The following is a 13,051-nucleotide window of genomic DNA, read 5'->3' on the forward strand; positions in this document are numbered from 1 at the left end:
TATGTTGGGACTCTTGCTGGGTTCAAAGATGTGGAAGCCAAAATTCATCTGGATGGCAAAGACAGGAGATGGAGGTTAAATGTTTTAAGAGACATCAGCATATTTACATAATTTTATATTCTTATTTTTCAGATATCAAGAAGCCTTTTCATCTTTATGTGTTTCATTCCAGTTAAGCTACTTTCTGCCACATGAAAACCAGGATAAACTTAGCATGACTTTCAACTCTGATGAAGGCTACAGAAAGTAAGTGACAGGGACACAGACAGGCCAGGCTAGACACGGGGTGTGTAAACCCTTTAGAGAGAGCTAGCAGCTGAACAATCTGCCAACAAATGAATTCTGGGTGTTCGGAGACACTATGTCACATTGCTGTTGGGGACATTCTCTGGGAATATGCTTAATTTTCCTGAATGCAATTTTAAATGTTAAGCCAGAAGATCTCAGGTGTGATGATCTTAACAGACCCGGGAATTTCTGCTAACAGAGCTAACTTGGACGAAATATGTAAACAACTGAGCCAGATGACAGGAAACGTGGACGGGAGCAAAGTTTACCATATAAATGTAATATTCATCCATCAGAATTACATTTGTAAACTAACCATGATTCTAGGTTTGTGCACAGAATGGGAACTATCATAAAAGATTTCAGTATTTCATTACAAAATAAACCTCACAGTTACTGACACAGGACACCCACGGAATTCCCAGACTTGTCCAATCTCTTCTCTTCTCTCCATCACCATGATTCCTGGGTGTGCTGAGTTAACTTAATGAGGATCCCCACTCATATCTTGTTGCTCTTTTGTATACTCTTAAGATGATATAGAGATTCCTTGAAAAATTAAAAATATATCTGCCATATGACCTGGCAATCTCACTTCTGGCTATTTATCCAAAACAACTGAAGTCAAGATCCCTAAAAGATAGTAGCACTCCCATGTTCATTGCTATACTATTCACAATAGCCAAGATGTGGAGACAACCTAAATGTCCACTGATGGACGAATAGAAGAAAATGTGACATTTATATATAATGGAATATCACTCAGTCTTTAAAAAGAAGAAAATTCTGCACTATGTGATAATACAGATGAACCTTGAGGACATTGTTACATGAAATAAGCTAGTCACAAAAGGAAAAATACTGCATGATTCCTCTCATATGCCATATCTAAGAGTCAAATACATAGTATCAAAGAATAGAATGGTGGTTGCCAGGGGCTGAGGGAGGGGGAAATGGGGAGTTGCTAATCAACGGGCATAAAGTTTCAGTTAGGCTGGATGAACAAATTCTAGAGATCTAGTGTACAACATCGTACTATAGTTAACAAAACTCCATTGAACAATTCAAGATTTGTTCAGAGGGGAGATCTCATGCTAGGTGTTCTTACCACAATAAAATGAATTTTTTTTAAATGGGAAAAGGTGGCACAGGATATGGAAGAAGAAACCCGAATAGCCAATACACATATTATAATATTCAACCAGATTGGTAATTATAGAAAAATCAATCTTTAAAAATGAGATTCATTTTAACCAAGCGGAGTTGTAACTTTTGAAAATGATAATAAAACAGAAAAAAAAAAGATCATGGTGTCTTCAGTAAATTTTAGCTTAAAGACTTCTCAGACGTGACAAAAACAAAGTTATGTGTGTCAAGGATATTCAATTAAAATTTTTTTGTAAATTCATACTCTTACCTATAATACCTACTCCCACTGGGCCCTAAATTTGAAAACAGAAGGAAAAGTCTGAAAAACGAAACATGCTAAGGGGATACTATTCATTTTTGTATTCTCAGCATCGAGCTTGTTCTCTGATACAAGTAATGCTAAAATGATGTTGAAAAAATATGTGTCTGATAAGGTCTCTGTACCAAAATTTATAGAAAACCTGGATTTGGTTTTGTTTTCATGATTCTACATTACTCTCTCTTATCTCAGAAAACCAGAGAGCTGCTTGGAGCACAAGCACAATTTTATGGTAGAGTTTTCTAGAAGCACATATATGTTTAGGACAGATATATTTATCTGTGAGATACCACAGACAGGTAAGAAGTATACCCTTGGGTTTTTTGTTTTTGTTTTTTAATCAATACAAAGCTACTCTAGAATTAAATCCATATAAGTCAATGCTGGAACTTTCAGTTTAAGAACTAGACCATACAGCTCTAACCACATTTGGAATTGTACAGAGAAATGGAAAATGTTCTGTTAAATGTGTGGGAGGCAGATGTGGTACTGTAGTCTGAACATTTGGATCTGGCCACCAGGTCAGCGGTAACTAGCTCTCAGACCAGCTAGTCACTTACTACCACTGACCCTCAGTTTATTCTTCTTGAAAATGGGTATGTCACCTACCTCTCCCAATTAAATGGAACAGCAGATGGCAAAGGAATTTCAATTATCAAACTGTTATGAATTTTAAACTGTCAAATAAATTTTGGTCTCGTTATGATTTGTTAAGAACTTCGTGGTTATTATATGAGAAAAATTAACCAGCTTCTCAAAACACTACCTAAAACTGTAGAACTACAGTTTTCTGTGGCTTGGACTGCTGAAGGTTTCCATCACACATGTAATATGAAGTCATCTGGGCTGGATGCTCGTGCCCTTGTTACAATTAAGAGAAGGAATTACTCCATTCTTTGTTTTTGAATCACCGTGCCTTAGGGAACGAGTCGAGTAAGTGCAATCTTACCACTCCCTTGGGACAAAGAAAGTAAGTGGGTTTTTGTAAGCCAACCACTCTTTCTAAAGAGAGTGCTCCCCATTTCAAAGGAACTATTTTCCAGTGATGTGTCAAGTAAGGTAAGAGCCATTTAGGAGTTGCGTGAAAATTAACAGGCTGCAAACAATTGAAAAATAAAATGTTATTGTTAGGTAAATCCCGCAACCCACAAATGACTGACCACTAATCCTTGACTAGGACAAGGTCTAATCAAGCAGCAAGAAGCTCACTCTTCGCCTCCATTTAGAACAACCAAGTTCTTGGCGGAGACATGCCCCTGCAAAGACTCGCAGCTCTATTTGCTCGAGGAGGAGGGGGGGGTAATAGAGCTGCAAAGGGGAAACAGGATGGAAACTCCAGCAAGCCAGACAGAATCCAAACCCCAGGCATGCACAAAAGCCTTCGGCCTGCAGAGCTAACCTGGCAAAGCGCTGCGCCGCAGGCATGACCTTGATTCCAGCTTGTTCTAGCCTTCGGCGCTTTTGGATTTCAACAGCATCTTTTTCTTCAGACTTGGGAGCTGGCGCCACCACAGCCCCCTCTGGAGGAGGCTGCTTCTGGCCACTGCCAGTGGGTAATTCTAACCCACCATCGGAAGGCTTCCCACCAGGATCCACTGGGCTGACTGGGTCCTCTTCACAAGGAGACCCCACTTCACTTCCCTCTTCCTCTATTGTTTCAGGATAGCTAGTGAGTTGGACAACACGGTTTACCAAACTAGCAGCCTGGGCTGGGGAGCAAGCCATATGTCATTTCCTGGTCATTCTGATATTATTTTTCACTTAAAAAAAAAGTCATAGCATGCAATATGATCCTGGTAACGTGAAGAAAGTTAAATGCAGCCATTAATTTGTTAATAAATACGATGCATCATAATCTCAATAGTAGAAGCTACTTAAAAATTGATATTGAAAGGCAAAAAGCCTTTTCTGCTGGAAAGGGAAAAGTCATGTTTGATTCAATCATCAAAACTTTTAATAAAATGTTTATTCGATGAAATTCATAGATAATAAAGGTGGATTATTAGAAATAAGCATGCAGTCATCAGGGTGGTTTTGCTCAAAGGATTAGACTAGACCATAAGTTTCTTTTATTGGACTAGAAGGTTCTTGAAGGCAGGGACTCTACCTTATTTACTACTGGGTCCCGGGTGCCTAAAAGACAGCACCTAGCATGTAGTAGGTGCTGAATAAATACCTGCAGACTAAATGAATGCATAAATATAAAGACATAATCCGAGTTTAGGGGAAATCCCTGCTTGCTTCTCTAAAGAGATGAGCAGTTCAATGTATCGTCCCTTTACTAGGAGTTTCTCCATGCAATTCTGAAGCATGTTTCATGCATCCCTTACATAGTTGAGCTTGTATCTAGATAATCGTGTATCTAGATTTAAGAAAAAGTCTTCTCGCAAAAAGATGTGGCTTTCTGCACCTAATTTAACAGGAGTGGGAGTCAGGCAGTCTCCTCAGAAAGACATGGATGACAGACCTGCTCTCCATGTCCTCTCACTAGAACTGGTTTCAAAAATCTGCTCATTAGACAAGGATCTGTTGAGTACCTACTGTGTGGCAGGCACTGTTCTCGGTGCCTTCATGAAGCTTAGATTCTGTCATCACAAGCTCTCTCCAAAGAGCTGTCTAGCCCACTGCCATTTGTAATCTTTTTTTTTTTTTAAGATTTTATTTATTTATTTCACAGAAAGAGACAGTGAGAGCAGGAACACAAGCAGGAGGAGTAGGAGAGGGAGAAGCAGGCCTCCCGCTGAGCAGGGAGCCCCATGTGGGGCTTGATCCCAGGACCCCAGGATCATGACCTGAACCGAAGGCAGACGCGTAACGACTGAGCCACCCAGGTGCCCCTGCCATTTGTAATCTGACGTCAAAGTTCTGGAATGGTTATCTGAGCTCAATCGTGTGCCGGAGCTGTGTGGTCCCTTCACTGCTAGTGCTCAAGCCAGGATGGGGGCAGCATAGCTCAGGCCTTACCTGAAGGGCTTCTCCCCACCCAGGGGGGAGGTGGCAGTACTCCAGCTCTTCCGGTATTCCTCTCGCTCTGCTTTCTTCTTTCTCAGAGGAGCAGGGACGTAGGCCGTCTGATTGCTTTTGTTCGGGAGGTACTGGTTAAAAGGCACTGCTGATTTCGGCTCACCATGGGAAGTCCGCCTCGCAGACATGTCATCCTTCTTCACGTCTGGCAGCTTCCGATGTGGCAAGTCGGACTCAGAGTCACTTCCTCTCCCTGGGGAAGAGAGGATGGGTGCTGAAAACATGCGCGGGGTTAGCAGAACAGTTCCTGATGGCAAGTGTGCAGTATTAGGGATGTGGTTAGATCTGTGGGTTCTGGGGATTCCTTCTTTAAATTATTCACTTAACGAATCTAAAGTATCCGTCTAAATTAGTCCGTTCTGGGAAAAGCTCTGAACTCAAATCAGGGGGAAAAAATTCAGTCGAAAAAATAGAGGTAAGCCCAACTGTATCTGAGAATTACGATTTGCAACACATTTGCAGCAGAACTAGAGGCTGCTAAGATTCTGCGACTCTCCAAAGAAAAGACATAAATCAACCGATGGAGTTTTTACTGAACACCTGCTATTGCCTGTCTTACACTGTGCTAGATAGTCACACAAATAAGAATTATAAAGGATTCTGTTTTATAGAGGAATGTCTTGGAGGTACCTTTAACCAATCTATGAAACACCTGGAGAATATTAGTTATCATCAAGGGGCAAAGATGGATAAGAAGAATAGGAATTTGGAAAATGGCAGATTTAGATTAGACCAAGGGTTTGCCTTCCAGGAAGGGGTTTGAGTTATAATAAAAGCATATTCCTTTATATCAGAGCCCTTCCTGGTACCCATAGCTGAAGGCCATCTTTTCTTCCTGTGAACCCCATGGCCCAATCTAGTCTTTTCTTCGGGCACATTACCCTTTTGACCTTGTATTCTGAGAACAAGGGCTTTACATCATTTACAGCATTGATCACAGCATCTTTGCACCCAGCGGGCATCCTCAAATTATCTGAGGAATAAATGAATTGGTTTGGCTTAAAGAGTGTTTTAGGCAACACAAGAGAATTTAATGTTGCCAAATCAGTTTTGGGCGGGCAAGAGCCCCAATAATTATCTTGTATCCCTGTTTCCTGAGTCTCATCTCACTCAATTGGTAAGATCTATGAGAGCGAAGCTGTCATTAAAACAAACACTATTGAAGGGCCATATGCACCCCAACGATCATAGCAGCAATGTCCGCAATAGCCAAACTGTGGAAAGAGCCGAGATGCCCTTCAACAGACGAATGGATAAAGAAGATGTGGTCCATATCTACAATGGAATATTACTCAGCCATCAGAAAGGATGAATACCCAACTTTTACATCAACATGGATGGGACTGGAGGAGATGATGCTAAGTGAAATAAGTCAAGCAGAGAAAGTCAATTATCATATGGTTTCACTTATTTGTGGAACATAAGGAATAGCAGGGAGGTCATTAGGAGAAGGAAGGGAAAAACGAAGGGGGGGGAATTGGAGGGAGAGATGAACCATGAGAGACTGTGGACTCCGAGAAACAAACTGAGGGTTCTAGAGGGGAGGGGGGTGGGGGGATGGGTTAGCCCGGTGATGGGTATTAAGGAGGGCACGTACTGCATGGAGCACTGGGTGTTCTACAAAAACAGTGGATCGTGGATCACCACATCAAAAACTAATGATGTATTGTATGGTGACTAACATAACATAATAAAATTAAAAAAATAATAATAAAAAAATAAAACAAACACTACTATTACAGAAGCCGCCATGTGAGAGTTGGTTGGAAACTCTTCATCAACGAGAGGATCAGGAATAGGTTATTCAACTTTGTTGACAGCAAATAAAATTTATTTCTTTACATTTGTGAAAAGAGCCTTCAACCAAGTCAAGAGATGGGGCAGCCTAGCCGAGTGGGCAGTGCACAGGGTCTTAAGCCAGATCTACTTTGTTTTGAGCTCTGCCACTCACTAGCTGTGAGACTCTGCAGTTGTTAACTCACCTCTCGAAGCCTCAGTTTCCCCAATCTGCAAAGTGAGGATAATAACGCCACCTACTTTGTAGGGCTTTTGCGAGGATCGCATACACGTAAACTGTTGGTATAGTACTTGGTACAGGGTAAGTGCTTGATAAATGTTGACTACTTTTGATGTCATCATAGTTCTCGATCTGTCACTAGTGAACCTTGGGCTCCTAGGCTGGTTCTATCACACTTGCCTGTCCTCTTCTGTAAAAATTAGAATGAAATTATTTGCCCTGGAGATTAAATGATTTAATGGCTTTTAAAAGACTTTACAAGTTAAAAGCATTGACCATAAACAAGTTGTTCATTGTTGCAGGATGAAATAGGCAGTTTATGAATTATTCATTGCACTTTGTTTCAGCCTCCCTTCCGAAGTTTTGACCATTTCAGTACTTGCTGGTTTTTGATTCATAACTTAGCACCTTCCCACCCCAAGTCTTTCATCGACAGTATCCGTCTGTCTCAGTGTCCCAGTGTAACATTTAGAGGCCCCATGAAATGCTTTATAAACAAACGCTAACACTACCTTCCCTTGCCAAACTCTTAGATTTGTTTTCTGATTTGGTAATATCCCCATTTTACAGAGGTGGAAACAGGCTCAGAGACGCAGAAAGAGCCCCTTCCACATGGCTGAAATGCAATAGCTCAGGACTCCCAATTTCTGTTCTCCAGACTCCAGTCCAAAGTTCCTTCCTCTGTGACGAACTTCTCTTGGAGAAATGTCCTTTGCTTAAAGCATCCTGACTAGGGGAAGCACTACACTTTCTCGAATAAACGAATGAAAGAAAATGATTCTTCAATCAACTATGAAGGCTTAGTAATGAATTAAGAGTTGTCTCCATTTTCTAATGTCTAAAATCCTATCATCTATGAACCTTCTTTGTGTACAGTATCTAAAAACATATTATCTGTAATAATCTTAGTGAAAGTCTCAAAATAGGTTGTTTAACAAATACACAGATCACCCTTTTCCTTCCCACAATTACTCTTTGATAAATGTCTTCAACAGACAGTGCAAGAAAAGTTAATTTGCAGATGCCCTGAGGCAGAGTGACTCAGTTGAAAGGAGTACAGTTTTCTGGACTTAGAGACCAGGGTCTAATTTCGGCTCCATCCTACTAGCTGTGTAGCTCTGTGAAATTTAAACCCTCCGTTCCTCAGGGTCCTCATTGGACACATGGAGATGTTAAGGCAGCTCTGACAGGTATTGTGAGGATTCAAGGAGATGGCGCAAAGCACCTAGGAAGTGGCTGGTACGGCACACCCTCAGTAAATACTAGAATTCTTATCGAAGGCCAGGACTTCCAAAGAGTATGACTTCATTCCGAAAACACAGATATATATACTAGGGTGGCTTCGCTATGTATGCCCAAAGTTAGGAAATGACAATGCAGCACATGATGATGATGATATTACTTTATCAAAGTCTGAGTCTTCCTTTCCAGGGGGGCCACATTTCTCCCCTTTCCAGTAACTGGAGCGGCGGTGGGGGGGCGGGGAGCTTTCTTTTTTCCCCGTATTTTGGCCATATACACCCCTAGCCCTTGGCTTTCTCATCTCCCTCTACCACCTTCATTTCTTTCATTCCTTATTTCTTTCCCTCAACTCATCTTTTCTATAAAAGAATACTCATTTAATAAAATACATCATATTTCTAAACTATGTTCTTAATTTTAAACGCATCTGAGTAGAAAGGTTTGTGTTTCCTCTTCAGTGAGGTCCATAAAGTGGCCTCAGGAGGATGCTAGCAGAGGTGAGGGGAGGAACCGGGACCTGTGTAGCAAGACGGATTGGCGGAACTAACCCTGGGGACCCACAGCATCCCAACCGGGTAGCTCTCGGGTGCAACCCATAGAATCGTGGCACCTCTTATGAGCGTGGCTCTTGACTGTCCCCGCTGAATGAGTCAGTGGGCCTTGAAGATATTAAAATATTGACCCAATGTGGAACTGGAGAATTTTATGCTAAGATTTTCCCTAATTGATTGTGAGTCCTTAGGAAATAAATTTTCAAGACTTAAAAAAAAAATGTTCTTCTAAATTTGGAAGTGTTTATTAGAACTAGCAATCTTATTGATTAGCATCGTTAAAAACAGACCATAAATTCTAATAAAACACAACACCTATTTGAATAAAATTACACTATTTTTAAAGGCAGATTTAAAAAAGTGTGTGTGTGTGTGTGTGTGTGTGTGTGTGTGTGTGTGTGTGTGTGTGTGTTTAAACCTCATTAAGTCTTGATTCGTTTATAAGAACATAAGCCTGAAGGTATCAGGCTGCTTGGTGAAATCTATGTGTAAGGTGCTCTCTTTCATGGATGGTGTTCTGTGAGGCTCAATTTCATACTATTCTTTACATGGAAAAATATTTATAAAAAGACTCTAGCTTATCAATCTTAATTGTTGCAAGTTAAATTGTGCCTCAGCACCTATTAGTGCAATATTAGTAATTACCATCTCAAATCCCTTCAAGATGTCACTCATTACAAACTCTGAGCCCCTCGAAGCTGTGACAGAATATAAAACCACTTATAAAACCAAGATGAACAAAGTAATAATTTTTTTAAAAAACAATCAAAACAAACAAAAAAAAAACAATCAAAACAATATGAAATAGTCTGGCTCAGATATGTTTTGTAAAAGTAAATCTACCTTTTGGTTATGTTAAACTTCAGTTAGGTCACGTACTTGGCATTGTAACTTCTAATGCTGTGGGTGGTACTTAAGATGTCATATAAAATTTTAGAAATGTTTTTCAAACAGCTCACAATGCACCATGGAATTCTTTTGGAGTCACATACTATGTCGCCCTAAGGCTAATCTATTTGTTGGAAAGCTTAAGCACTAAACAAAGGCATTAGTTCAGTCATTCTAGAATTTAAAAAATTTATTAGGTAAACAGAAGTTGTGGGCAAATTATGTTTAAGAGTTTATGTTTTGGACTCACACTTCTTGGAGGCTAACATTGTTACACTACTTAATGACAGTGATATTTGTCACTTAACAACTTGAGGACAATTACTTAACCTCTGTAAGGTTCATCTGTAAAATACAGATAAGGAAGGTCTCATAGCCCGGGGTGGGGTGGGGGGACTAAGTATCTCGTACTCTGGTGCTAAGGACTAAAAGAGATGCTAGGTGTCAAGTGATTAATTCAGGACCTAGGCACATTAAATACTCAAGGATTTTAGATAGAGTTTTATAGCTGAAAGGGATCTTTCAGCCATAAAAGGGAATGTTCATCTCAGAGAGAAGCCTTAAGTCTCTAGGAATATTAGCATCAATCGAGCAATGCATTAAAAAAAATAAAATAAAACAAATAAAAAATGCCCCACCAACCTCAGTGCGTTCCTGCAAGTTTAAGTTTATATATGGCGAACCAAGCCATTTTCCCTTCCTAAAAGTACAAAGCTACAAGTGACGTAAACAGCTTCTGGAAAATATGCCTTAAATTTACATCAGGTCACATGACCACACATTTTTAAAGAAAAATGATCATTCCTTACAGGTGGTAGAAAATCCATGGGATTTAAATCAAACCCAGACTCAGAACAAACAGGCAGTCTGGGCTGTGTACATTGGGGGCCACCCGCATGGCTCCAGGCAACGGTCAGGTATCATAAGCATCGAACAGATTGCCAAAACCCTGCCAATTAAAGTTTCCCAGGCTTCAGCACCTTCCCAAGTGCGTGTAGTGCATTTCCAGCTTGCTGGAAGTTGATGCATTTTCACTTCTGCACTGTGGTACTCACACATTTCCCTTCCTCATACCCAGAGCATATAAACCTTCGGCACACTTTATGAGCTAATGGCCTACACAGCGTCTTGATTCACTGAGACCAAGGGAGGAATGATGTAACATATTTTCCAAGAGAAGAGAGGCTCACTGAGGCAATGTTCAAACTGCTGGCAAAGCCAAGCCAAATTCTAAGAGCCACGAAAAACAACATTAAAAACGCTTTTCTTCTCCCAGTTTAGAGTTACCAGGTCCCAGCACGGTGGGTCTGGAGCCTGCCTTCCGTCCACAGGTGACAAGGCAGCTCTTGTGAATGTTCAACTCTAAGACGTGCAGTGTACGAAGGCTGCAACCTACCATCGCTGCTTCCCCTGAGGACTACATCTGGTGAAGGGGTCTGCCGGGAACGGGAGCCAAAGGAATCCAGGCTGTCGAAGGAATCATCTCTGCCGTGGCGAGGGGGAGACAGGGAGTCGCTGCGCTCGGAATCCCAGCAGTCTATGTAGCCACTGTCTCGGATACTACGTTTCGGACTCTCAATGTCATCAGTCTCCTATCCGAAAATAAAACGAAAAGGATATTACAGACACTTCAGCAACAGACGGAGAGCCTCCAATACCAGGAAAATCTGGCTCCGGGTGGTCTTCAAAAGATCCCGCGTGTGGTGTCAGGATGGAAAAAATTATGGCACGGATTATCATCCACAAGCCAACGTTGCATCCTTCCACCCTTCCTGCTGCAACTTTCCCCATCAGAAAAGCATGCACACTTCAAATAAATAAATAAATAAATAAATAAATATCCAAGTAACTCACATAATACCACGTTTTTTTTTTAAAAAAAAAGGAAGGAACGAAGAATAAAAGCCTCATTAAGTTTGGATTCACAAGAGTACAGAGACCGACCAAAACAAAACTAAACACCAAAAGCCTTAACCTTGACCCGTCTCTCGGAATCCATAGGCGCATGCCTGTTCTGGGACCGAGCCCCCGGGTCGGCGACGCGATTGCTCCTGGTTACGCTAGCTGGCCAAGGCACACAGCATTTGTTTTTGCCGCAGAATCAGGTCTGTAAAGTCTGGAGCAAGCAGCACGCATCCATCTCCTGCTACCTTGAAGGGAAATTCCTGCTCTGAAAGGGAGCTGTCTTTCAGAGGCAGAAAGTTTAAAAAAAAAAAAAAAAGGCAATGAAAAATATGCAAACTGCTTTCCCTGATGCCTCAGAAGAATCCAGGCATGCTCTCGCTCTCGGCCAGCCCCTGGCGCTGGGGGAGCTGAAGCGCTTGCGGCTGACCCACATGTTCGGAGCAGGGAGAACAATGGCTGTCTTTGACAGCCTGTGATTATAAATTCTTTCCAGCGCAAGCAGCACATACTAAAACACTGAAACCCCAGCAGCGGAAAGGTCAATCGAAGCCATCCTCACCCTTGCATTAGAATAAAAGCCTTGTTCCCGCCAGTGTCGTCGCATTCATTACAATCGGCCAGGCTGACGAAAACAAAAATAACGCCGGTCACTCAAAGATAAACCTCAATTTAATCTCCTCCAGACTGTCGCTTAAAACCTGGGCTGCGGAGGATGCTGGCGGAGGGGCCTGCGCTCCTCAGCAGAGACTGGAATGTCACCCTGTGGATGTCCTGGGATGCTCGGGAAGGTCCCCTCCACATTCCCAAAAGAGAGGAAAAATAAACAGATATTCTCTGCATGGTAGTGATTTTGGAAACTGCCTGAACCGACTGATATGCCCACTGGAGCCCATGCCTTTGTAGCACATGGCTTTGCCAGGTGCTTATCCGTTCTCTCCAGTGCCCGCGACACACTCCCCAGCGGGAGGCATTCTGAAGGGCCGCTGCGGCTGTAATTTGTGAGGCACACACGGGTTTGGCCTGGAGAGAAGGGAGTGGGAGACAGGAGGGCAGGATGGAGAGGAACACCCTGCAACCTCCACACAGAGGCCCTGGTTAGGGCCCCGGAAGAAGAGGTTGTCACATGACCCGGGTGAGCACAGCCCACTTGACCCTCCAGAGGGAGGCAGAAATTCCAGTTATGGAAATTAAGGTAGTTTACTTGTAGGTCAGAAGTTCACCAGGACTTGAACAAAAGCCAGGCCTGACTAGCTGCAAAAGGAAGAACTCATCAACTAACTGAAAAGTATAGATTTAAATTGGATATGGTTTTGTATTTAATTTCTTTGGAAATGCAAGTAATAATCGTGGGTTGTTGATTCACCGAGAATAGGCCAAATGGCTAAAAAAATGAAGGTCACTCCTACTGAATACTTACCATGCGTCTAGGGCTACACTTGGTGCTTTTTGCACATGTATTTAATCCTCACAACCCTACAATGATGTCGTTAGCATTGTCCTCATTTTACAGAAGAGGGCAGTAAGAATCAGAGAGGTTAAGTAACTTGACTGAGGTCACACAGTAAGCAGCAAAATTGTGATTCCAACACAGGATTCCATCTCTAAATCCCAAAGGGTAAAACCTGCCAATGTCTGATCAAATTTGAGGTGGGTATAGTTGCCATTACC

At 41.9% G+C, this 13,051-nt stretch overlaps 1 protein-coding gene across 5 annotated transcripts in view; it reads right to left on the bottom strand.

Annotated features, from left to right (window-relative positions):
* The window catches only part of LIMCH1 (LIM and calponin homology domains 1), a 321,144-nt gene that overhangs the window by 77,799 nt on the left and 230,294 nt on the right, over positions 1-13,051 (bottom strand). For 4 of the 5 annotated variants that reach the window (XM_088021185.1, XM_088021187.1, XM_088021186.1 and 1 more), the window contains 3 exons: positions 10,875-11,070; positions 4,721-4,973; positions 3,156-3,422 (listed from right to left, as the gene is read on the bottom strand). In XM_088021185.1, the coding sequence (XP_087877311.1) occupies positions 3,156-3,422; positions 4,721-4,973; positions 10,875-11,070 (716 nt within the window). The remainder of the gene's footprint in view (positions 1-3,155; positions 3,423-4,720; positions 4,974-10,874; positions 11,071-13,051) is intronic. The other variant, XM_088021188.1, reaches the window with a different exon arrangement.

The sequence above is a fragment of the Eumetopias jubatus genome, unplaced genomic scaffold (genome assembly GCF_037043125.1).
Source record: "Eumetopias jubatus isolate StellerSeaLion01/CBP00866 unplaced genomic scaffold, mEumJub1_p1.0 scaffold_2, whole genome shotgun sequence".
Lineage (NCBI taxonomy): Eukaryota > Metazoa > Chordata > Mammalia > Carnivora > Otariidae > Eumetopias > Eumetopias jubatus.